General features: G+C 36.6%; 1 protein-coding gene and 1 pseudogene across 1 annotated transcript in view; one reads left to right on the forward strand and one right to left on the reverse strand.

Moving 5' to 3' along the window:
- The window catches only part of TPPP (tubulin polymerization promoting protein), a 139,829-nt gene that overhangs the window by 17,361 nt on the left and 95,240 nt on the right, over positions 1-27,228 (reverse strand). Inside the window, exon 3 of the mRNA XM_074200923.1 lies at positions 1,282-1,435. Within this exon, the coding sequence (XP_074057024.1) occupies positions 1,282-1,435 (154 nt within the window). The remainder of the gene's footprint in view (positions 1-1,281; positions 1,436-27,228) is intronic.
- Positions 8,728-26,961, forward strand: LOC141503469 (60 kDa heat shock protein, mitochondrial pseudogene; annotated as a pseudogene).

A 27,228-nucleotide genomic window follows, 5' to 3' on the forward strand; every position in this document is an offset into this window, starting at 1 on the left:
GTGAAATTTACTGCTATATTGGTAACATGGTCAAGAAATCTAATCTTAAGACAAATACTTTATTTAAATCTTGTTCAGAATTCAAGGGTTCTATGAAATGACTACCTAACCTGCCCCAAATCCATAGAGATTTAACCTTTTTGGACCCAATCTTTTCTTAGACATTCTAACAGTAGTATCATTAAACACCAAGGTATAGTGCAATGATTCTCAACTTTTGGGACTTAGGACCTTTTTACACTCTTCAAAATTATTGAGGACCCCTCAAAGACCACTTGTTTATATATGTTATATCTATCAGTAGTCACATGTTAGAAATTAAAATCTTAAATATTATATACAAATTGTTTTGCCTTTCAAGTCCCTTAAAAGGGTCTCAGGAGGTTCCAAAGGTCCACAGATCACATTGAGAATTAGTGGTATAGCTGGATAGGTTTGAATTCTACCTCAAATACTTATAAACTGTTCAACTCTGGACATGTTATCTAATTTCTCTGTGCCTCAATTTCTCTCTCTCTCTCTCTCTCTCTCTGTCTCTCTCTCTTTATATATATATATATACATATATATATATATATGTATATATATATATATACATATAAAGTGAAGAGGTTAGGTTAGTAGTTTATCGATTATTACATCAGCTCCTAGGGTTTGAATTGAAACTCCCTCCTTGTCTTCTGATATGAAGGATAGTGTAAAATTGCCATGTCTAGGTTGTCTTCATCACCATCCTTAGAATCTTTCTTTTTCTTTTGTTTGATACTCAAGGTCATGCCTTTTTAACTGCTTATTTTACAAAGTTGCTCCCAGAAAAGGATCTAATACTACTCATTTGCACTGAGTTGTCAGTGCCTAAAAGAATTTGGAAATTACTCTTCCCAAAGACATTATAGCAAAGGATAAAGCTGGTGAAAGGTAGATTTTCAGTTATATTTGATTAGTAAAAAGAGAGGTATTGGATAGGGGATATAAAAGGATTTTTCCTTCCTCTTCGGAGGAACCCATCTGTCTTGCCCAGACAATGTCAAGTGAATGAGCACTGCCCCTCATCAGTCCTTTAGTGCATCTCCTCCTTCATATCTATTTCCCCCTTTTTCCTTCTTGCTTAGTTCCCTTCCTCCTCCTCCACTCCAGCCCCTCAGAATTGTAACATGAGAGCAAGCCCTTTCCTCCTGGCTACTTCTCTCCACTCCACATCCCAAGGACAGTTGGAGGGGAGCCACCCCCTCCTCCCCAAGGTAAAGGCCTTGAAGTCAACCCTGAAATGTGATGCTATACCGTCACTCCCGATATTATCGGTGCTTTTCCTTCAATGAGTTTGTGTATCTCCTGGATCGCCTCCTCATTGCTCTTATCTTTAAATCGTTTCTTTGAGAGTTCTTCCAGAGCTTCTTTAAATTGTTCAAAAGTAATGGTCCTGCAGGACTTCCCTCTGCAACAGAGAAAGAAAAGAACAATTAGAGGGAGCAGCAGTTAGGGTTCCAGTTTGCTGTGTAGCAACATCACACTGCCCTGATAAGCCTTAGGGACACACAATTAATTCTCCCATTACTCTAAGTGACTCAGAAGGGAATTTGAGCTCATTGTATCCTGGCTGATCATACCATATGGGATGTTCCGACTCCACAGCCCACAGAGTCAAGACCTTTATATTATTCTCCACAATGCATCAAGATTTTTGGATCCATGGAAGAGTCTCATTAGAGAATACCTAAGCCAGAGAGGAGTTTTTGTCAAACCATTTTCTAATTGAACCTGGGGATGTCACTGCTAATGACAAATGAAATGACAGAAAAGTTGTGGTGGGCATGGAAAAAGAGTAGTCTAGGAGAAAAACTCATCCAGTGGGATGAGAGATCACACACACACACACACACACACACACACACACACACACACACACACACACTACACACCCTCCTCAAATACAATAATGACAGAGAAATTATATTTTGCCAACCTAGTTTACTGACAAATTAGAAGTAGGGAGAATTTTTTGAGAAATGGCATGTTTGTTCCTTTTTTAAAAATTATTACATAAGGGAGTGATTATAAAGAAATGAGACTAAATATGGAAGCCATACTCAAATTCCCACATCTCAGAACTGGGAGGGGTCTTTTAACTATCCCATCTATCTTATCCTTGAAAAAAGCATTCCTGTTATGACAATCTCCCACTTTCCTTTCAGTGATAAAAATTCATTCCACTTTTATACAGCAGCAAATTGTTAATTAATTTTTCTTTAAATCCAACATAAATCTGCTTCTTATAGTTTTTACCCTTTGATCCTGGTTTTTCCCCTCTAGGATCAAGTAGAATAAATATAATTTTGATTCTAGATGATGGCCCTTCATACGCTTAAAGGAACTTTTATGTCCCTACCCCTGTTGTTGCTGTTCATTCATTCCAGTCACATCTGACTCTTTATCCAACTCATTTGGGGTTTTCTTGGCAAAGACACTGGGTTGATTTATCAATTCCTCCTCCACTCATTTTACAGATGAGGAAACTGAGGCAAACAGACCTAAGTGACTTGTCCTAAGTATTTAAAATTGGATTCAAATTCATGAAGATGAGGCTAGACCTACTGTGTCACATAGCTGCCAAGCCCACCTCTATCCAAAATCTTCTCCTCTTCATGTAAAACATGCCGATTTCTTGCAACAGATTCGGGGATAACTGATTCCAATGACTTTCATTGTCTTCAGTGAATACACAATGCTGATGGATCTCAGCTATAAAAGAAGCAGGAACTTCCCAGAATGCTGGGAAAGCCTACTCTCCCTACCCTAAAATACTTCTCCTTCTTGACCTGTCTTCCATGAAGTTTTAAAAATTTGTAGTATAATTGATTTCTTTTGTAATTCTGTGCCTATTATTTTATGTATTTTATAACATTTGTCTGAGAAGGTATCATGACACAAAAGGATCATGACACAAAATAAAGTTAAGAACCCTTTCCTATGAGCCAGGAATTCTACTATTAGAGAGTCTTTGTTTTTTGTTAAGCATTTTACACTGTTAAATGTCTGAGAAGAAAGCTTTATTGGTCATAAATATGATTTATTTCCTTTTTTTAATTTCTTTTAGCTTTTTGCAAGGCAGTGGGATTAAGTGGCTTGCCCAAGGCCACACATCTGTGCAATTATTATGTGTCTGAGCCTGGATTTGAACTCAGGTACTCCTGACTCCAGGGCCAGAGCTCTATCTACTGTCCACCCCAATGTGAGTTATTTCTAATAATAATACTTTGGTTTTTGTTGTTCAGTTGTTTCAGTTGAGTTCAACTTTTTTGTAATCTCATTTGGGATTTTCTTGGTAAATATCCTGGAGTGGTTTGCCATTTCTTTCTTCATCTCATTTTACAGATGAAGAAACTGAGGCAAACAGGGTTAAGTCATTTGCACAGCAAGTAACCACACAACTAGTGAATGTCTGAGGCTGTGTTTGAACTTAGAAATCTGGGTCTTCCTGATTCCAGACCTGTCATTGTACACTGTGCTGCTTAGTTTCTCCAGTAGTGATTTAGTATGGATTACTTTAATTGTCTTATAAACAACTGGGGAATGCTCATGGAAGGAAAATGTTGACAGAATAGACCAGTCCAGAACATATAGTACAATGCACCCTGGACCCAGAATATTGCCATTTTCCTTCTAGGTTTTTTTTTTTCTCTTGTTGCCTGTACAACTTGGAGTCAATCTCTTCATCTTTTTACCTATCTTGGTTTCTTTATTTGTCAAATGAAAGGTTTGGACTTGATATTTTCTAAGGTCTCGCCCAAGTTTTTTAAATTGGTATTTCTATAAAAATAGGGCACTGCCTGGAAAAGGCCAAAGGACCCTAAGCAAAGGCTAAGGGAGTGGGGGGTTAGGATCTGAGAGATGGGTAGGGAAAGGGAAGGTTGGAAAGCAGCAAAGACAAACTGCATCTGTTTCACAGTTTTGTCTACAGCCACTCCTGATTAATCCTTAAAAAAAAAAAATTAAAATGTGGATATTTTCCTAGCATGTGGCCATGTTAATTTAACCAGTTTTCTGAAACTGGGCAGTTTGGGACTTTGTTATTATGACCCCATAGGATTGGTCAAAAGGATCAGACAGAGAAACTAGGATGACAGTTTTCAATGTGGAGAATAAAACAAAAGCCTATTTGAACACTAGGTCTGCCTATGTTTATATGTTATGTCATCACTCTCTGACTTTACTCCTATGTCTTTTTCTTTGTCATTAAAAAGTTAAATTGGGAATGAGGCAGTGTGATGTAACAGAAAAACTGCAAGACTTAGGGTCAAAAGGACTGCTCATGTTTCAGCTCTATTCTTTACTGCCATAAATGAGATATCTATAAAGAGCCTGGTGTTTAATGGGTACCATATTAATGCTTATTCTTTCCCTCACTTCCCTTCTCTGACCCAGCCACCATCCTCCTGCAGTTTCTCATTGCCTGGATTATTTCACAAACCTGCTGATTGATCTCTCTGCCTTGTCTCTTCTATCTGCTCCACCTTTCCATCAGCTAATGATGTGATCTTCTCAAAGTGCTTGTGACTGTATTATCACCTTCTTGCCTTTCAATAAAACTCTAGGAGCTCCCTATCACTGTCAGGAGCAAATATAAAATTCTCCATTTGGAGTTAGAAGCTCTTGATAACCTAGTCCTACTTTGCTCCACCTTTCTAGTCTTCTTATACTTTTTCTCTACCCTCTCACCGCAGCCCTGACATATTTTATGATCCAATCTCCTTGCTACTGCTTGAACAAGACAGGGTATAGATAGAAATAGATTTTGTGTGTGTGCATATATCTATATCTATATCTATATCTACATCTACATCTACATCTACATCTATATCTATATCTATATCTACATCTATATCATCTATATCTATACATGTATATATATAGACATATCTACATGCATATAAATATGCATATATGAGTGTATATTTATATTTTTCTTTTCCCCACATTGAAGTTAATATATATGCATACATGTATTTTCTTAATAATAATGGCTACATTTTATATAGCATTATATGCTAATAGATACACACACATTTCCTTCTACTTTGAATTTGAGTCTATCAAGGGTACCTCTGAGACATGCTTGTTATATGTAAGTAACTGATATCATTTAAAGTATGTGTATATGTGTGTAAATATATATGTATATTTATGTAAAATATGCATATACATATATTAATATGTGTTCGGAGCCCCTGTGAGGAATGTAGCATCTTTGGCTCCCACAGAATATAAGAAGAGGGTGCTAGTTTAAATATTTATATATTACAAAAACTGTGGTCTGCCTATGGCTGTTGGTTCCTACTTGCAGGTGTGTGAATATAAGACAAAAGAAATGACCCTGACCAATCACTGAGCTGAATGAGGTCCCCTCACCCAACATTAAACCTCCTTACCCAGGGGGAGGTCAAAGACTAGCTTCAGCTAGTCAAGGGTCCTTGACCTAGGGTCCTTGTACTGTGCTTATTAGTATAAGGACCAGAGCAGGGAAAACGTTTTTAGAGAATGGGATGGGGTGAATGTATTAATTAGATAATAATCCTGACCAATGGCTGGCACAAAGGGAAGGGACAAGCTTTTTAAACTATATATAAGACTGGAAATTTTCATAATTCACTGCCTTTATTGCTAGGAGGAATGGATCTTTTCTACAGACAAGTTTATTTGTAAAAGCTATTTTAATCTGGAATAAGGATTTATAATTATGAGCCATTTATAACAGCTCCTATCCAATGCAGTCTTAAGTCAGCCTAGACAAATCACTAAAAATCATTCAATACTAAGCATTAAATTTAAACATATTGCCAAAAAGGTTGGATATTTTCTCTGTCAGAAATACTCTCCCTCCTCATGAAACCTTCCTAGTTGTCTTTAAGTTCTAGCTAAAATTCCACTTTCTCTTGGAAGTCTTTCCTAATCCCCTTTAATTTTAATGCCTTCCCTCTGTTGATTATTTCAAATTTATTCTATGTCTTTATATCTCTGTCTTTGTCTGTCTGTCTGTCTCTCTCTCTCTATGCACCTATATATTCTCAAATACATAGAGCTATGCCTATATGTCTTGTTTGTACAGAATTGTTTGCATGGACCCACAAAGCAGACCCCCTCCAGATTCCACACCTGTGGCCCTCTATTTACATCTTGTCTTTCAAGTCTTCTATCAGCTTTCTCTGGGCTACTGATTCCTTCTCCCTAACTTTGACTGTCACAAAATCATCTGGTGCTTCTATATCTAATCAACCCAACTTTACTCCCAAGCTTTCTCCTTATCTATATTCTAAACATAAGAAACCTCTTCATGTGGACTCAGTCACCTTTCCGTTATTCAAGCAGCTATTGAAAATATACATCCTCTTATCTTTACTTTCTACATAAAACCACATATATATTTAGCTTCTGCCAAGGCAGCCTTTACACTAAAAATTCTGAATAATTTCTTAGTAAATGATCAGGAAATCCAACCTAGAAACATTATCTGTCAATACATCTTCAATTTATCAAACTGATCAATTACTTTACCAGTATCTATTAAGTGCCTCTTATGTATCAAGTCCCAAGCCAGACACTGGAATTCAAAAGCAAAATTGAATCAGTCCCTATCCTCAAGGAGCTCTAATTTGATTTATGTATCTAAAAATTAGTTCATTGATACTAATGAGTCATATTTATGATCAAATTAATGAACATGTATTAAACACCTTGTAAACTTTAAAACACTGGCTTGAAAATTCATGGCTTAGTAATGTTTAAGAATACAAATAATAAAGGCAGCTAGGTGGCCCAGTGGATAAAGCAGCAGTCCTGGAGTCAGGAATACCTGAGTTCAAATTCAGCCTCAGACACTTAATAATTGCCTAGCTGTGTGACCTTGGGCAAATCACTTAACCCTATTGCCTTAAATACATTTAAAAAAAATACAAATAATAGAACAGATTTCACACAGTCAGGAAGAGGGTTAATTTGTTCCAGTTGGATGTTCTGCCTTTGGGTAGACAAGTCACAGAGATCCTCTACAATAGTGCCCTCAAAATATTAAGAATATCTTCTTTGTTCTCCCCGTTCCCCATTTTTTTTCACAACCCTTTGTAAACTGAGGGAAGTAGGGTGTGTGTGGGCTCCAAAAGGCAATAAAAATCTGCCAAGTTTCTAGTTAATTTGATCAAAGGTGACAGCTAAACTGGAAAAGTGGGTAATTGTTCTGTGTAGACATGACCTGTATGTGACTTTGGCAGGGCCAGTTTTCAGAAGCCCTGGAGTGTAGTAAAGGATAATTTCCTTTGTACCTCCTCCCAAATGGTAAACACAACACCCTCCTAGCAACTGACAGCCTTGTGTACCTGGTTTCATATCCTGTTTAAAAACATTCCCTGATTAGAATTTAAAGGATCTAAATAAAATCAATCCCCTTGTTCTGTATCTATGACCTAAGGCTTGAAGGGATGATAGTTACAGACACAAAAATAAAATGATGGCTCAGGGCAATCAAACAGAAAAATAGTGGCGTTGAAAACCAAATGAGGTCAGAAGTCCGTGCTCAATTTCCCCAGCTCCACCCAAGGCAAGCCCGGGAACACCATTTCCATTACATCACCCCCACACCTCAAATGCCCACAGTGGTTCCCCTGTTACCTGTCAGATTAGATCTAAGCTTCTCTGGGTCTTTGCACATGCCCTTCTTTCCATCTGAATACCTCTCATGTCTGCCATATCATGTCCTTGCCCTTCCTCAAACTCTCTCTTCCAGGAAGTCTTCTTGGATTACTTTCCTCAGACTGTAATCTCTACTTTGTGCTTCATTTCTCTACTACTTAGGCTCCCTGTTCTATAATCTGTCCCTAATTTCATCAATTTAATCCCATATTTAAGGGTCCATTGGCACAAAAATCAAAAGCAACAAATAATTTTAATTGTGGGCAGTCCTAGTTTTGGTTGTACCTCTTAGGGCAAGATATAACTTCTTGTACCTCTTCTTGTCTAGGGGTAGGGGTAAGGCTAGGCCCAGTGGCATGACAACAGCTGAGGTCTAGTGCAAGATAATGATGGCTCAGGGCAGTGGGCAGGACAGTCCATAGTCTAAGTTTGTGAAAGGATGGAGGTGATGGTTGTGATCAATTTACCAGGTTACCTACCCCTGAATTTGATTTGCTCTCAAGGTTGCCCATTGACTGCATATCAGTTTGTGCTTATCCATTGCTTTGTATAATCATGAAATGAGAAACCAAAAGTCCTGTTTCTCAATTTAAAATTATTTCTGTTTTATTGGATTTCCTGAAATTATAATTCATGGAAGAATAGGAACACATGTCAATCTTGACCCCAGAGGGAGTCATCCTTACCAGTTCCCCTCTTGCTTTGCAGTCCCAGATTGGGAGGAGGGAGAAGCTTTCCAGGTCCCCTCTGGGGTTTTTTGAAATCTCATTAAGGCAGCTACTGTAGACCCACATGACTGAATAGTTTGATTAACTGAGAGATAGACCCTCATGAAACACAAAAAATCTTGCTCCCCCACTCCAAAAAATCCCCTCAAACAATCAGAATTGTCTCTATTCTTATAAGCAATGGCCTTGGAAAGAGAAGGCCATTTATGGTCATTGATAAAAGTCATCAATGGGGAAAAAAAGGAACCAAGACCACCCAATGCTAGCAATAGTAGGAGCTATCAGTAGTTAGAGAATTGCATGGAAATACAAGGGAAACATGAAAGCCACTGGCCCTGCAGAAGATGCAGTGCTGCTGACCTGCAGGGAGATCTTCAAATACTTCCCCCAGCTCCCAGAGCAAAGGTTTGATTGAGAACTAGTAGGTTGTGAGGTACACTGTGCTGGTGTCTGTCATAGCATATCTGAATTCATGATGATAACTGATTACAAATAAGCACTCCAAGCCTTTTTTTCCTGTGATCAGATTAAGGTTCAGGGTAGTGGGAACATCTTTTTGGCCTGGCTTTTAGAAATCCCCCCCCCCCGCTCCCCCCCTCCACATACACACAACACCCATCTTGGCTCTTTATTTTGTATGAATGAAATTATAATTCCCAGATTTTATTCTCTGAGATATGTTTAATAGGGGTTTATAAGTGTCCGGGACCACTATCAGCAAACAGTTCCATATATACACATGAACACATACCTAGACATAGACACAATAGTTTTGGTTGATTTTATTAGAAAACAAAGCATTAATCCCATTATATGTGTAACTACTATAACTTGAGGTTTTAATTAATACCTAATTGCAGAACTTTACCATAACACTTTAGGACAGGTGCAAATAATGATCAAATTACTTACTTTTATTATGTTATTTATTTTTAAAACCAAAAGTAAATTTTTATTTTTATTTCAAAGGTTTTTTTGCTTTTCTTTACTGATTTGAAGCATATGGATTTAAAAACTCACACTGAAACAATAGGTGGTTTCAGTTTACCTTAGAATACCTTTTGGTATATGACAATTCAATTTCTGAATCTTGCAATGTCAGAATTGGAAAGGACCTTTGAGATCTTTTTAAAGGGAAAGAAACTGAGGGCTACAGAAGTTAATATGGTTGGGATCATGGAGCTCTTTGATGACTCTTAACACTTATGTGTGAATTTATTTTTGTGAACCTGTAAAAAAAACTGAAAATGTGGATCAATGCTCTTTTGGCCACAGAAGAACTTATTGTACCCAATCTAAATTTCAAAGGGAGTATTTAGAATCTTTGTTGCTGGGCAACCTACTACTCTGTTAGCTAGTGTTTGTAGCCTAAGCTGGGGCTTGCCGTGCCAATTTATAGAAGCACTTTGACCAAAGAAGAAAAAAGAAATTTAAAAAACTCCAACCTGAACCACAGTACTCTCTCATCTGTGACAGCTGTTTATTCAGGTGCATATGATGGGTGACTACAAGGACAGGAAAACTGTGAACTGGCAGGAATAAACTGGAGCTAGAAACCACACGGAAACCTGATTGAATTTTTAGTAACTGAAGTTCATCAATGCCAAGTCAAAACCAACACTACTAGGTCCATATAAACAACAGAGAGGACCCTGAAAGAATATACATATATTAATAAAATTATAGTTGTCTCCTAAGGTATGGCAGCAAGAATGGTTTTCCTGGCAGTGACAGTTTCTGTAACAGTGATAAAGACAATATTTCACCATGTTTTGTAAATGTTTGCTCTAAGAACTAGCTAAAAAAATGTTTTGCTAAAACCTTGGAACAAAGCAAATATATTGGAAAGTCAGTCATCTACTGGTGGGTTTATATCCTGGGCTTCATCCTTTCCAAGTTTTTCTTGGGCGAAGAGGAGGAAGCATCTTCTTGGATCAACTTCCTCATTTTACAAATGTGGAAACTAAGTCCCAAGGAAGTAACTTAGGTTACCCAAAGTCACTTAAACCAGAGTTAGAACACAATGTCTTCTGGTACCCAGTCCCATGTTCCTGCACTTTTTTTTAGTAGTCCCTATAAATTATAAAATATTCCAAACATTAACCATGGTTTTAGAAAGGAAAACAGCCATAAAGTTAGTAAAATTTGAGGGTATATTTTTACATAAAATCTCTATGGAAACAACTGTTTCTGACATATGCTAACCATTTCCCAAGGTAATTCTAGGAAAAGAGTACCATTTGATTATGCCATAACTTCCTAGTTCCTGGGATCCTACTCTTGGATCCTAATTTCTTGATTCCTTGCCTTGATCCTGGCTTGGGAACTCCATTCCCTTTCATTTCCTAAGAGGTTTAGAACCTTTTAAATTTCATAATTAATGCTTTTGTAATTTCCTAAGTTGTTTATGCAGAACTAGAATTTAGTCATAGTGATATCTCCCTTTGCCATTGCTAGTTATTGAAATAACCACCTGCTATGTGGACTCATCTCTATGGGCTCATTGTTCATTTCTTGCCACCTCCTCTTCTTATGGTTTTGTGTGTGTTTGTGTGTTTGTGTGTGTGTGTGTGTGTGTGTGTGTGTACCTGAATTCAAACCCCAGTCTTCCAGCCTTTGGAAGGCTAAACCTACCTGGATTCCTGGTCCTGGCTTCTCCCAACCTGACTCTTCTGCTATCTCCTAAACCCTAGCTGTGAAACTTCTATATAAAAGATTTTAAAGCATAGAACAGCTATCAGTAATTATACAGCCTTTCTGGTCAGTTCATTTTGCAATAGACTCTCACAAGAAAGAACAGTTCAAAGCAATGTTCAGAAAAGCATTTATTAATAAGTGGACTTCTTTCAAAGTTGACAAATTAGGCAATAGTTACAATTCAGAGAATATCTGTCAAAGGTAAGTGCCTCAGTAATAGAAAAGGAAATTACAGCTGCCTCTGAGAAATGTTTCCTTTGTAAGATAAGCAATAACATTACCAGAAAACACCTCCAAACACATGAACACCTGCATATATCTTCACATGTGGCAGTTTTAGATGGGATATTACTAGAAAGCAAAGTATTATCCCATCAGTTGTGTAATCCCTGAGGTAATTTCAGATTCTGAAGGTCACAGTCCTCAGGCAAACCGATGTTGGTCATAGAGAATATTTCTGAATCTCAACCACTTGCTCCTGCACACTCCTGCTTTTCATTCCCAGACTTTGACAATCAAATAGCCCACCCTCACTCTAAGCGGACCTAGAAAAAAATGAAAATTTCAATTCCTTTTCTGGAACATAAACACTCTAAAGAAAGAAGGGCTAAAACTTTCATAAACTAAGAGCCAGAACTTAGGTTTCAAAAGTCAGCTACATTCCCAAGGTCAGTTCAGTTCATTCAGAAGCTTGCAGATTTAGGCAGATCAGGACTGGGTCTTTTGGATCCCCAGGAGATCTGCTCACATGAGTAGTTACCCCCAAGAGGTCTAAACATTCTCTAGACAACATCTAATCCCTAAGGGCTGGTAAACTGGGTCAGTTTAGCACCCATCTCTACTCACTCCAGGCAAGAGAAACAGGACAAAAAAACTACAATGAAAGAATGAGAATGAAGTAATAGTTGAGCCTCCACAGTCAGCTTGGGTACAGCCAATAAGCAGGCAATGAATCTACCTATGTTTGAATCTTTATTGGTCACCAGGACAGAGCTCTATCCCATGCCTAATGACCCTTGGCTTTCCTTTTCTTGTGTCACTATTCTTTTTGACTATTTAAAAAATTCATGGGATAATTTAGGGAAGGGAAAAGAGGACTAGACCTGGAGACAGATCAGAGCTCAAATTCTACCTGTTACTTGCCAGCTGATTAAATTACTTAATCTATGTGTTTCCTCAATTTATTAGTGCCATAATACCACTGACTTCTTAGGGTCACTGTAGGATAATATATGTAAAACTCTGAAGAAAATTTAAGGCCCTATATAAATGCTAGCTAGTACTATCGTAATTATTATGGTTGTAGGACCCTCAGATGTATGCATTACTGACCAGGATTATCTCCAAAGAATCCACTGGAGTATCCTCTGGATCATTACAACTTGTTCCACACTTAACCTTTGGACCTTTGGTCACAACTGCAGTGATGAGATGATTGACCCTCCCTACTGGAAGTCTGTGGCAATCATACCAACATACAATAGGACATCTATACAGACAAGCACAGATAAGAAGGCAGCCACCAAATGGGTTTTTTTTCTCCCAGTACCCCCAGATTTTTCTCTGGCTACCATTGGCCCAGGCAGCAGAGATGGGCTAAAAGGGGCCAGGGTCTTTTGCTGACTGGCTGACAAACTTAGAGAATCATCGAATTTCACCACCTATCTAGTCTAATCTATTGCTCTCCTCAGTTAGATGGTACATTGGATAGAACACAAGCTCTGCAGTCAGGAAGATATGAATTCAAATCCTGCCTCAGGCACTTACTAGCTGTGTGACCTTGGATAAGTCACTTATCCCTGATTGTCTCTTATCCAGGACCATCTCCAGTCATCCTGATTCATATCTAGCCACTGAATCCAGATGACTCTGGAGAAGAAACTGAGGCTGGTGACTTAGCACAGATTCCCCCTCACTCAAATCCAATTCATTTGTTTGTCATGACATCACCTCCCTCATGTCTTCAAGAATAAAATACAAACATCTCCTCAATTAGAGTTGGCTTGTCCAGATGCTAAATGTCCTTGGACTTAAAGGTATACAACCCTCAAAACAGGTCTGGATTAGGAGGAGCAGACGATGAGAACTTGGCCACTCTCTGTTGTCTAAGATGGCAAGTGGGATATTTATTAATCTGTTCTAGGATTAAGTGGTCACAGAGATTGAGCCCTTGGTCTCTAGTATGATCTATGTGACTCAAGTGATCTGGGATATTCTCAAAGTGGGGCTGAGAACCGATTAAGTATTTTTAATCAAAACCAATTGATTAAGTATTTTCTTATATTTTCTAATCACTGCATGGGATCATGGTCTTAACTCAGATCTTTTAAAACACAACCATCTAGAGTTGAGGCTATTTACAGGCAGGAACTTTAAGGCTCTCAATAAAGTTATGCCTTATGTAAAGTCTAAGGAAGCAGTACATTGCAATGGAAAAGGCCCTGCATTTAAAGGGAGTGGGGCTTGGGTTTGAGTCTCCTTATGTGACTTTAAAAAAAAATTATTTAAGGGGAAATGGGGTTAAGTGACTTGCCCAAGGTCACATAGCTAGGTAAAGTATTAAGTGTCTGAGGTTGGATTTGAACTTAGGTCCTTCTGACTCCTGGGCCCGTGCTCTATTCACTGCACCACCTAGCTGCCCCTGTGACTTTTTTTTTCATGTAATCAGGATTAAGTGACTTGCCTAGAATCACCAGTTATTAAGTGTCTGAGGTCAGATTTTGAGCTCAGGTCTTCCTGACTTCAGGGCTGATGGAGACTGAAGTTGAAAGAAATCAAGTGACTTGTCCAAGGTCACATAATCATAATTATCAGAGCTAAGATTTGAGCTGAATGAATTTTCTGTCTCCAAATCAAGTCCTCTTTTCACTATGTAACAATATCTTTTAGGAAGAGCTAGCTAGTAAGGGCTCAAGGAATTTGTCTTAAGTAAATGATAAGGAGAGACAGGCTTCTGTTTTAATACATATCGATGTTTAAACGTTTTTAAAAAGTCTTAATCAAATATAAAATTTTACATTATTATGCTTCGGGTTCAGAGGGTTTTTAGAACATATATACTCTCATCAACTCCTACAAAATATAAATACAGGGGAAAGGGGAAGATACGCAGTAGAAGTATCCTTATGTCAATCCACAGGAAAAGAGACATATGCCAAATACTCTCTATTTTTCAATGGTGTGGGATAAGAGTATATAGTTAAATTTATAGACTACTAACTAACCTATATTAGAATTGGGAAGATAGTTGATACAGTAGGAAGGATAATGAATTAGGAATATCTACTGACCCGAGACTTTGTTTTTATGTTTTTTGTTTTGTTTTGTTTTTTGTAAGGCAAAGGGGGTTAAGTGGCTTGTCCAAGGCCACACAGCTAGGTAATTATTAAGTGTCTGAGACAGGATTTTGAACCCAGGTACTCCTGACTCCAGGGCCGGTGCTTTATCCACTACGCCACCTGGCTACCCCTCTGACCCGAGACTTTGGTCCAAGCACTGCCATACACTAGTTATATAACATTGGACAACTCATCTAAACTAACTCTCTCTCTCTCTGGCTCAGTTTCTGAATCTGAAAATGAAAGGCAGATGCTACCTATTTCAGAGGGTTGTCATGAGAGATATACATTGTTTTGGGGAGAGGGGGTTGGTTGTTGTTTGTCCTTCCACCTTCTAAGCAGTTTGATATGTTATTATATATGTGCAATCATGTACAACATATCAATATTAGTTCTGTTGTAAAAGAAGAAACAGAACAAAAGGAAAAAAAACACATACAAAAAATGAAAATAGTATACTTCAGTCTATATTCTGACTCCCTTAGGTCTTCCTCTGGATGTTGATGGCATTGTTCTGCTGAGAAGAACTATGTCAATCATAGCTGATCATCACACAGTGTTGCTGGTATAATGTTCTTCTGCTCACTTCACTCAGCATCAGTTCATGTAAGTCTTTCCAAGTTTTTCTGAAATATTCCTGCTCATCATTTCCTATAGTTTGGTAGTATTACATTATATTCATATGCCACATCTAATTTAGCCATTTTCCAATTGATGGGCATTGCTTCAATTTCCAGTTCTTTGAGGCAAATATTTTGTAAAGTTTTAAGCACTAAAAGAAATGTTAATATCAATTGTCTAAATGTCTGTGACATAATTTTTGAAGCTACTTGATTATAAACTTAAGGAGAGTCATTTTTTGTTATATCATCTCTCCTAGGGCATGTTTCAGAGCATTCAGGAGGTGTGAATTATAGGTTTTGTTGAATAAGTGAATGACTGCTAAACTTAATCAACAACCACAGTAATACAAAAGACCACAAGGCTATTGCCAAACCTTTGTTAAATACCTGTGTGAACACACCCATCCACCCTAGACACCCTTGCTATATTGGACATGATGTTCAGCTGCCACTAAAAGAGACAACCTTATTTGAAGCCTATGTACTTCTCTATATTTTAACCACAAGTTTCTTCACAATAATCATAATTATTATTGTTGGTTGATGGCATCTTCAAGCTTTGGTACTTTTAAAACCTAAGCATGTATATGGAATTCCAGCTAAAAAAAGTCACATTTCACAGGCCTCTTCCATTGCCAACAGTGTACTAAGCTTGAAAGTAGTCCCTACCTGTAAGAACCACTTGCCACATCCTACTTTTTGGGGTAGAGGTCCCATAAATTACTTTTCTGACACCATAAATGGGAAACTTCTAAGAATGCAAATGGCCTCTACTACCTCCTTTGGAGCTTTTTATTACCCCCTTCCTTTAGGATTCTTTTTGTTCTCCTGGTTTTCCTGAGACTGCTTTCTCCTGGTTCGTCTCCTGTCTGTCTGACTATTCCTCTCATATGCTGCCTCATCTCCCTTCTCTGCTCTTTTGGCATAGATATTCCCAGTGCTCTGTCCTGGGTCTTCTCGTTCAGTGACTTTTACACCCAAGGTTTCAATGATCACCTTTATTCAGATGACTTTCAGATCTATAAATCCAACCCTCATTTTTCACCTGATTTTCAGTCTTACTATCCAAGATATATCCAAATCCAAGTCCTATAGGCATTTTATATCCAAATAGGATTTATTATTCCTTATTCCCATCTCCTTCCTGATCAAATCCTCCCCTACTCTTTTTTTTTTTTTAGTTTTTGCAAGGCAAATGGGGTAAAGTGACTTGCCCAAGGCCACAAAGCTAGGTAATTATTGTGTCTGAGGCTGGACTTGAACTCAGGTACTTCTGACTCCAGTGCTGGTGCTCTACCTCCCCTACTCTTAAAACTGATTTTTAAAAATTTCAGTATGATTTACAATTTCAGAAATTAGCTTACTAAAGGTCATCATCTAAATTCAAGAAAGTGATGGAGAAAAAATATTAATGATGCAGTTTAAACTTAAAAATATGTCATGTCTACTTTTTTTTTCCCTCTGGAGAATCAGTTGTTAAACATTTATCAGCAAATTTGTTCCTAGTCTCATGACTTTCCCTCAGTTCCTAAATCAATCAGTTGCCAAAGATGATGAGTTCCACCTTCACCTTAGATCTCACATCTGGCCCTTTTTCTCTATTCAAAGAAGCCACCAGCCTGGTTTGTATTCTTCTCACCTCTCACCCAACTGTCTGTATTTCATGCTGTTCCCCTCACTCATTTGACATTTTGCCAGCTTTAAACAACATTTAACCTTTCCATGGACCTTTGCACAGATTGACTGTTCTCCATATATGAAATGTTTTCCCTTCTCTCTTCCATCACTCAGAGTTCTCGGCTACCTTCTATTATCAACTGAAGTGTTGCCCATCCCCTATAAGAGAGGCCCTTTGCTGATTTCTTCTAGTTGACACTACTTACTCCCATCCCCAAAATTTATATTTATGTATTGGTATATATATGTATATCTACCCACATATAATATAGACACACAAATATGTGTGCATATATCTACATATTAGGTATTTATATACATATTAACTATATATTATATATAACTATGTAAATTTTATCTTCAATAGATGTACTCTAAGATCCCACTGAAAATACAGTTAATTATTTTGTGACTACTTTGCATATGTTAACTGAATGAATTACAAAATGAATAGTACCACTGTGCATCCTTAAAAGTGACATTTCCCTTTCTAGACTGGGATTCTGTCCAGTGGTGTCAAAAACAATTACCGATGTCAATATGTTGATCAAGTCTATAGGCATGGTCACTTTGGTTATTCATCTGACCAGCCTTGCCTTCTCACCCCCTCTTCCAGATTTCCTGTTTCTTTTGCCTTAGAGCTCAGCATTGTGATCTTATTTCTGACAAAAACCCATATCACATTGAGACATCTTTTTGATTTGTGGGTGGGGAGGAAACTTCTTTGGCTAGCAGAATAATTTCCATGTCTAGATTTAGAGGTTGTGGGCTTCTTTCATCATTCCTCAGCTACTGTCTCACTGTGTGACCTTGGGCAAGTCATTTAAAACTCTCTTTCTGTTTTCTCTTCTGTAAAATGAAGAGTGTGACCTTGTTGACTTCTAGGGCTCCTTTCAATTCTACACCTCTATGAGTATTCCTCTATGAGTAGGAATGCTTGAAAACTCTCTTATTATCTCATTACCTAATTTGAGGTGATATTGGGTAAAAATGCCAACTTTCCTTATAATTCATATTTACTCACATATCCTGAATACTTCAGAAGGTAAACATGTATCATAAAATATAGTACTACATATTGATTCAACTTCATATGCATCTAGATCTGTGAAAAGAGAATTCCACATTGTTCTGTGTCTGCCTTTATAAGAATAAGAGAATCGCTAATATCATTTTTATCCTAAAACATTAATTCACATTTTTTTACTTCTTTTTAGCTTCAAATTACTTTTGTATTTTTCAACTTTCATTTTTAGAGAACCATATAAAGAAAACTTCTCACAACATGATTTCCTTTCTCCTTTTTTTTCTTCCCTGAAACATCATCAATATTGACAAATGATACTTCTTAAATAGCATGTGCTTTATTCTTATCAGCATTAAATTAATTAAGGGAACAACTAGCTACTGTCTATCAAGTCAGAGTCTGGGTAGGGATGGATTAGAGGCCTGGTCAGATGCCTCTTGTCTCCCTTCTTGATCTCTCTCTCCTAATGACCTTCTTTGGGTTGGGAAATGCAGATTTTTTAACTTCCAATGAATGTCTACAACTTAATGGTATCAAACTCAAATAGAAATAGGTCTCAGCAAATGCATCTTAACTTTGCCTGTGTGGTTCCAGCCACACTGCAAGTACCAGATGGTCTGTGTTAGAAATCTTTGTTCTCCAGGGGCTACAAGGAGGTAGCAAATTAGGATTTCCTTGGGTCCTTCTTCCTTCTTTTATACCAAAGATCCTTTAAAACTTGAAAACTTCATTGCTTGAAATTTGAAAGGAAAGAAAACTCTAAGCAATATCTTTCAAATGCCTTGCAAATACACCTGCTCCCTTTATTTCTCCCTATCATACAACTCCTGGAAATCAATTAAAGAATTTTGCTATAAGTAATACTAGCTTGGTAAGCATGTTAAATTTAGTTTTTGTCAATTTGACACTGATCCCTTTATAATAAGTAATTAGTCTTTGGAAAATAAAGATGATTAATTTAAAAATCTTTGATGGTTAATTGTGGCACATGATCAGAAGTCATTTAATTGAATAATTTGAGACAAAAATGGAGGAAATTTTGTGATTTTATATTGTATTAGAAGTTCTGGGGATATGGGACAAGGCAGGCATATCACTGAATGATAAACAAACCAGATTCACATAGTTGGAAGAATTCATTATGATGTACCAAGAATATATTATTCCAAGGTATTTTTATGCATCTGGCATTGGTTTTATAATAGAAAACATAAGACAAAGACACTTAAGCATTATAAAACAATAAGGCAATTATTATCAATACTCCAATGCACCAATAGCCTCTTTCCTGGAACCACCAGGCATAGACAGGGGCCTGGGAAATGAAACATGGGCTTTACTTGGAGAGATATGTGCCCTTGTTTACTGTGGATGGTACATATGTATAATGCTATGATTATAGGTTCATGTTCCCTGTATCTATATGGGCATGACTAAACATATTCATTTATAAATAACTTTTTTAATAGTTTATAGAAAAAAATTGCCCCCCAAACCAGAACCACTTGAAACTTACCAAATTTGTATAATAGAATTTCTTTTTTCCTTTCTTCTTCTTCTTCTTCTTTTTTTTTTTTTTTGGAAAGGAGTGTTAGGTAAGAATGGAGAGGGAATATTCAAAGTGAGTTTCAAATGGTAAATTTAGGATCAAGAGAATGAAAAAATCATCTAGCCAAAAGGGGGAAAAGTTCACAAATAACTTTTTAAAAATGTTTCTTATCTTCCTAATTCAATCCAATAAATATTTATCACTTACTTTTTATGAGTGATGCATTGTGCTCTAGTTGAGGATACAAAATTGAAAAACAATTTAGACTTTACCCACCAGAATGTATTAATTCTACTACTGCCTGACCTATAGTAGGGGGTTAATAAATGTTTATTTACTGCCTGTCATAATCCTAAGGTCTATAGAAAACAGCTTAGAGACAAATGCTTCTTCAAATAGTAAATTATGCTTAAGAACCTATAGTGATTCTGACATAAAAAGTTCAACTCCCCAGTCTGATATGATATATTTAAGGCATGCTATCTGCTACTATTTATTTTTCTACCCTTGCTTTTTAAAATTCCCTACTACATCTTTCTACTTGTTCACCTTCAAACCACCCTACCTGTGGTCCCTACCCTGTGGATTGCTAGGCATTTATAATTTGTGTCCTTTCCCTAGAATGATATTTTTAATAAGATAAGCTGTCTTTTTCCTCTCCATTCATAATCATCTTTATCTTTTAAAATTGGCTCAGTACTCCACTGTGCAACCAGAAAACCTTGCTTAATAACTTTAAGAAATTTTACTGATTTATTTCTTCATATACTATTTTGCACTCAATGATAAACAAACCTGATTCACAGAGTTGGAACTATTCATTATGATGTACCAAGAGCATATTATTCCAAGTTTTTTTTTTAGTTTTGTTTTTACAGCTGGCATTGATTTTATAATAGAAAACATAAGACAAAGAAAGACACTTAAGCATTAAAACAATAAGGCAATTATTATCAATACTCCAATGTTCCATTAAGCATATGAGATTCTCGAGAGCAACTACTTTTCCATTCATGGCTTCTTTCTCCAGTGTCTAGCACATTCTCCACCTGGCACACTTATATAAATACCCAAATTAACTAAAAAAGATGTATGAAGGAAGATGTTATCTGCATATAGAAAGATTTTACATATTCGTGTTTAATGGTAGCCATCACTAGGGTGGGATGGAGAGAGAAAAGATAAAAGAAGAAAAAAAAAGAAATAGGGGTAGTTAGGTAGTGCAGCAGATAGAGTACCAGCCCTGAAGTTAGGAGGACCTGAGTTCAAATGAAAATAGCTGTGTGATCTTGGGGAAATCACTTAACCACATTACCTCACAAAAAAAAGAAAAAAAGAAATTTACACTATAAATTTATTCTATATTTAAAAATAATAGCAAGTTGTACATGATAAATTTTTCAGTTTCATATACAATCATCCTTTTATTATTCTATAATGGTAATACATGTTTAATTCACAAATTAAAAACAAGATAATTTTTTTTAAAAAGGCTACAGTTGTAGTAAAGTTCAGTTAGAATCATTTCAGAGTTGAAAGAGGTTTAGATAGTTTAGTTCAACTCTTTAGTTTTACAGATGAGATAATGAAGCCTAGAGAATATAAAGGACTGATTCAAATTCACACAAATTACAAAGTCAGGACTCCTACATTCTAGTCTAAGGTTCCTCCGGCTACCACAAGGTGTTGCATGTGTATGTTTAGTCTCCCCCACCCAAACTGCAAACTTGAGAGAAGGGAGCATACTTTCTATTTTCTTAGTAATTTCTTAAAACTCTTTGTATAATGTTTTTCCATAAATGCTTCCTTAACCAACTGTCTGGACCTGTCAAAGTTTGGTGTACAATGTTTTTCTGGTTCTGGTCATCTCGCTCAGCATCAGTTCATGCAAATCCCTCCAGGCTTCCCTGAATTCCCATCCCTCCTCATTTCTAATAGAACAATAGTGTTCCATGACATACATATACCACAGTTTGCTAAACCATTCTGCAATTGAAGGACATTTATTTGATTTCCAATTCTTTGCCACCACAAACAGGGCTGATATGAGTATTTTTACCCTTCTTCAGTGGTATTTTTACCCTTCTTCAGACCTGTCAAAGTTTGTAAACCAAAAGATATATACATCTACTTAAAAATGGGAGAAGAAATGAGGGAAGGGGTGAGATAAAGACAAGGATTGTAGAATCATAGACTGAGGGTTACAGGGACCTTAGAGGTCATCTAGTTCAACCAATGCATTTTACAGAGGAGAAAATGAAAGCCCAGAACCAGGTTTTGAATTCAGATCTTCTGACTATACAACTGGTTCTCTTTCACTTGTTTTTCAGTCATGTCTGACTCTCCATGACCCTATTTGGGATTTTCTTGGCAAAGATACTACAGTAGTTTGCCATTTACTTCTCCAGTTCATTTTACAGATGAGGAGACTGAGGCAAAAAGGGTGAAGTGACTTGCCCAGGGTCACACAGCTGGTAAGTATCTGAGGCCAGATTTGAACTCACTGGCTCCAGACTCTGCATTCTCTGCCACCTAGCTGCCCTTTTTCTTTTCTAAATATGAAAAACTTTCTTGGATGAAGTACTCAGTGGAAGAGACGGGGGCTGAAAGGGACCTCAGACACCATCTAGACCAATCTTCTCCTCATTTTATGGATGAGGAAACAAGGACCTGGAGAGGTTAAGTAACCTGTCAAAGGTTTCAGAGTAGTAGTTGTTCAAGTGTATCTTCTAACTCTTCCACTTTACCTTGCTCCCAGAAATGTCACAGTGTTTTAGATATGGAAAGAGCAAGTATTAATCCCAAGGAATTACCAGTCTCATACACCTTTCTTAGGCAAAAGTGTGAAGTGTGATTTTTGTTTTTAATGTCCTTCCCTGCCCCTGCTTGAGTGTCCAAGGTTCTCAAGCTCTTTTTTTTTATCATCAACAACTACATTCAAGAGAGATTCTAACTCAGCTTCCAAAGAAGAGTCAGATTAACTGTTATTTGCAATATCCATACCTAGACTTGCCATTTGGACTAATTGAGTTCTGAGAATACTATCCAAACTAGATTAAAATATAATTGCAAAATAATCAACCAAAATGCAATAGAACATAGTTAAAATTGTGTTTTAAAGTTAAATATTCAGCGTTCAGGGACTTTAATGTATGGCTATGTGGCTCCATTTTTTTTTTTTTGAGTTTGACAATGCTGCTCTTTATTGTTCTGATTAATTGAAATAATGATTTTAAAGTGCTTAGCTTGCCACATAGTAGGCATTTAATAAATTCTTTTTGTCCCCCTCTTCTTTCTTTCTGACCTTCCTCCAACATTTCAGTGTTTGTATAATGGGAAGGCACTGGAATTAGACTGGGGTTCCAATTCCAGATTTTCTACAAATTAATTGTGAGGTCTTAGCAAGGAAACCCTAACTTATTTGGGCTCCAAGTTGTCTCTGTATAATAAAATGAAAACTTGTTTTATTTGATCTAGACTTCATTCTCTGTTTCATTTACCATCTCTTTTTCTTCTTTCTCCCCTGTGACTGTGAACATTTCCCAAAGATTGATCCCTCCTCTTTCCCTTTTCTTCTTTAGAACATTCTTGTCTCTAGTAGGCAAAAGAAGCTTAGCAGCTGAAGTTCAGGTCAAAACTGAAGATAGAGATTTTAGAATCAATGGTTCCCTTGAATAAAAAATTTAATCTCTTCAAACTTTCAAGATTGTTCTTTGCCTTCCCCCAACCCCAATCTAATCATCTTACCCTGATTCAGATTTATTTTTCAATTATTTGTTAACACAGTCTCTAATCAGGTCAGTCTCCTTATGGTATCATGAGAAAACTTCTCATGTTCATCTCTATACCTTTTCAGATAATTTTCAGCTGCTTGTCTCCCACGTTCAGTGAGGGCAGAATATGGCAAAATATTTAGATTTAAATGTGAGGAGTTTGATTTCATTCAGGGGTTGGGGTACTGGACATCAAGCATACCTAGGGAATGACTATGATGAATATGTATATCAGGGCCAGGAAAAAAAGGTATCCTTAATAGGTGAGACATCTTGACTTAACAAACACTTATTTCTAAGTTTTTTTCCTTTGAATTATTAGAGATTATATAATAGATCAGTGAGCAAGTAGAGGAGGTTTAGAAGGAGAGAAGATAAGAATAAAAGTCAAGAAATGTGTATCTAGCATCACTAAAAATATACAAAGTAGTCTTGAGAAGAATTGTTAACAAGCTGAGTAAGATTCAAAAAGATCTTTAAAAGATTATTTCAAATCATTAATGAGAGAAATATAATTCTGAATTTTCATCACATGCCAAGTAAATTGCCAAAGATGGCAAAAGATGGAATTAGTCATTCTTGGAGGGGCTGCAGTAACAAAAGCCCAGTAATACATGGAACTGTGAATAGGCCCACCCATTCTATAAAATAATTTGGATTTATGCTTTAAACAAAAGGCCTGTACCCTTTTACCCAGAGATCCTTTTGCTGGTATACATCCTAAGGATGTCAAAGACAAAAAAGTCCTATGTTTACTAAAATATTCACAGAAACATTTTTTGTGCTAGTAAAGAACTAGAAATGCATTATAAGCTCATTAATTGTGAAACGGTTAAACAAATTGTGGTAACTGAATGCAATGGAAGATTACTGCACTTTAAAAGACAATGAAAATGAAAAATTCAGAGAAACATAGGAAGACTTTATGAACTGATGTAGAGTTCAATATACAAAACCATAAAAACCAATATGCACAACCTCAATATGAATCAATAGGGTGATATGGCTGCAAAGAAAGTTAATGCAGTTTTTGGTTATAGTGAAAGAGGCAGAACATCCAAGACCACAGAGAACACTCCATTCTGCTCTAGTCAAACCACACTTTGAATACTCTCCAGTTCTGAGAATCATATTTTACAAGGGATGTTGACAATCTGAGCAGCCTCCAGAGAAGAATGGAGATAGAGGAAAGCTCTCCAGATAAAAACATACAAGAATCATTAGACAGAGCTTAGAGAAGGATGTAATAGTATTAGTATTCAATCAGAGAAGATGTAATAGTTCTAAGATATCAAGTAGATGATATGTAGGAGAGGGATTTTGACTCCAGAGGGTAGACCAAATAGCAATGGGCAGAAACTATAAAGAAGCAAATTTAAGTTTAATATAAAGGAAAGTATCTTAATATTATAGCAATCAAAAAGTGGCATGACCTCCTCAAGGATTAGTGGGTTCTCCCTTGAAGCCTGGAGGTCTTCAAGGGAAAAAAACTGTATGGTTCCTCATAAGGGAATACTTTTCTAACAGTATAGACTAGTCCCTTACAACTCTAAATTCTGTAACATTCTGCCTGACTAATATTTCCTGTTCCATATAATTAGAATGTTGAATTGATTCAACTTCTAATTCTTGCAAATTATAGAACACGTTTATTTTTAATACTGGGAGAATAGAACTAACATTTTTTTAAATCAGGATTTTGTTGTATGTGCTCATTAAGTTTGGACTCAGGAATAATTAATCAGCTGTATTGTAATAATGGGCTTCTATTAAGTAGATATACAATAGACCATTTTTACAGAATCATTTCTAGTTTTATTAATAGCAAGTTAAGGAATTATAATACTCTTGCATTCAATATAGCTATATTATGAAAATGCCATATATAACACAGTCTTTCCATCAAATTATCTAGGAAATGCGATCATCTGGATAAATGAAAACCCAAATAACTAAATTAAATGCACTCTGAGACAGGAAGACTCTCTTAAATTCTGGTTCTGTCTCACTATCTGTAAGATCTTGGACAAATCCCTTTCCTTCTCAGAATCTCATTTTTTTTCATTTGTAAAATGGTTGTATTCAGGATTAGTCTAGGTGAACTTTGAGGTACAGTTCAACTCTAAATTTATTCTCCTGTGATTTGAATTCCCTGATATATTTCTAAGCAGCATCTATGTTTGGAAGGTCTTTTCTTTTTTTAATTCAAGAGAATGTGAATTTCTAACTATCAGGGTGGACATCTGCAAAATGTACCACCAACCACTCATTGCCCATTACCAAATGTGGGATCAAAACATTCAGCTTAACACTGCTTCAGCCCATGGAAGGACCTGGACTTGGTTGCAAGAAATGGCAGTGATCACTGTGGAGGTGGCTCCACTAGAAGGTATGACCTCAGTCGAAGAGGAACAGAGCCAAGGAGGATTGGAAATGTTTCAATTGTCTGAGGGCTCTGGCCTCCCATTTGATATATTCTTATGCTAAAGATGTCAAATGCCAGAGTCTTAATGAATTTAGCTGCTGCTGCTGCTGATACTATGGGGTCACAGGAGAGGACTGTAATCTTTGGATAGTTGAAGATGTCCTAAGGTATCAAAAGAAAATGTGACTGTTGCAAAAGCAACAGTGATTTGAAGGAAAAATATAAAAACATTGGTGATAGGCTAGTTCAGGATATTGCCAAAAACACAAATGAAGAGGGGCACTAGCACTGCCCCACAGTCCTTCCTTGCTAAGGAAGGCTTTAAGGAGATTAGCAAATTCAGTGGAGATCAGAAAAGGTGTGATGATGGCTGTTGATGCTTAAGGAGCAGTCTAAAATGGTCACACCCCCAGAAGAAATTGTTCAGGTTCTGTAATTTCTACAAAACAAGACCAAGAAATTAGCAAAATAATGTCTGAAGCAATTAAAAAAGGTTGGAGGAAAGGGTATCATCACAGTAAAGGAAGGAAAACATTTAATGATGAATTAGAAATTGAGACATAGAGTTTGATAGAATGCTCTGTATTTTTTATTATAGCTAAAAAATAGAAATGTGAATATTCCAGGATGCCTATGTTCTCTTACGTGAAAAGATCTTTTTTGTACCTGCACTTGAAATTTCAAATGTCCACTGTTAGCCTTAAGTAATAATTGTTGAAGCTATCGATGTAGAAACATTAAATACATTGGTTTTGAATGGGTTAAAAGTTGGGCTGCAGGTTGTTGTAATAAAAGCTCCAGATTTTGGTGATAACAGGTAGAACTAGCTTAAGCATATGGATATTGCTATTGGTAGTGCACTGTTTGAAGAAGAGGAATTGACTCTAAATCTTGAAAATATCTTAGCTTATGACTTTGGAAAAGTTGGGGAAGTTATTGGGACAAAAGATGAAGCCATGCTTTTGGAAGAAAAGGGTAAAAATTCCAGATTGAAAAATGTATTCAAGAAATCATTGAACAGTTAGAGACAATTGCTAATGACCATTAAAAAAAAGTTAAATGAATGTTTGGACAAACTTTCTGATGGAGTAGCTGTAATAAAGGTTAGGGGAACAAGTGATGTAGAAATGAATGAAAAGAAAGACCAAATGACTGATACACTAAATGTTACCCATGCTGCTGTTGAAGAAGGTATAGTGCTGGAAGTGGTTGTGCATTCTTGCCTTAGAAGAGATTAGTTATGATGCCAGACTTGGAGAATTTATGAATATGGTTGAAAAAGGAATGACCCAACTAAGATTATAAAACTGCTTATGCTGCTGGTGTGATTTTTCTGTTAACTACAACAGAAGTTCTTGTAACTGAAATTCCTAAAGAAGAGAAAGAACCTGGGAAGGGAGGGATAGGTGGCATGAGTGGAGGTATGAGATACCAAATGTTCTAATTTCCTATGATAATACTCTATAATTATAAACTGTGACACAAACAATTCTCATTAACTCTTTACTCATTTAAGACAAATCAATTAGAAAAATTAAGTAAAGACTGATATTTAAGAAGATCACTATAACCATCAGTTTCTGGTTTCAGTTGAAAAATATGTAAAGGTTTCCTGCTGTCACCCATTCCTGTGGATAATTTATTTTGAATTTTATAAATAAAGACATTTGTAAATTCCTAACATTGGGTAAAAGATCTTTGTACCAGTGTT

The sequence above is a fragment of the Macrotis lagotis genome, chromosome X (assembly GCF_037893015.1).
Source record: "Macrotis lagotis isolate mMagLag1 chromosome X, bilby.v1.9.chrom.fasta, whole genome shotgun sequence".
NCBI lineage: Eukaryota > Metazoa > Chordata > Mammalia > Peramelemorphia > Peramelidae > Macrotis > Macrotis lagotis.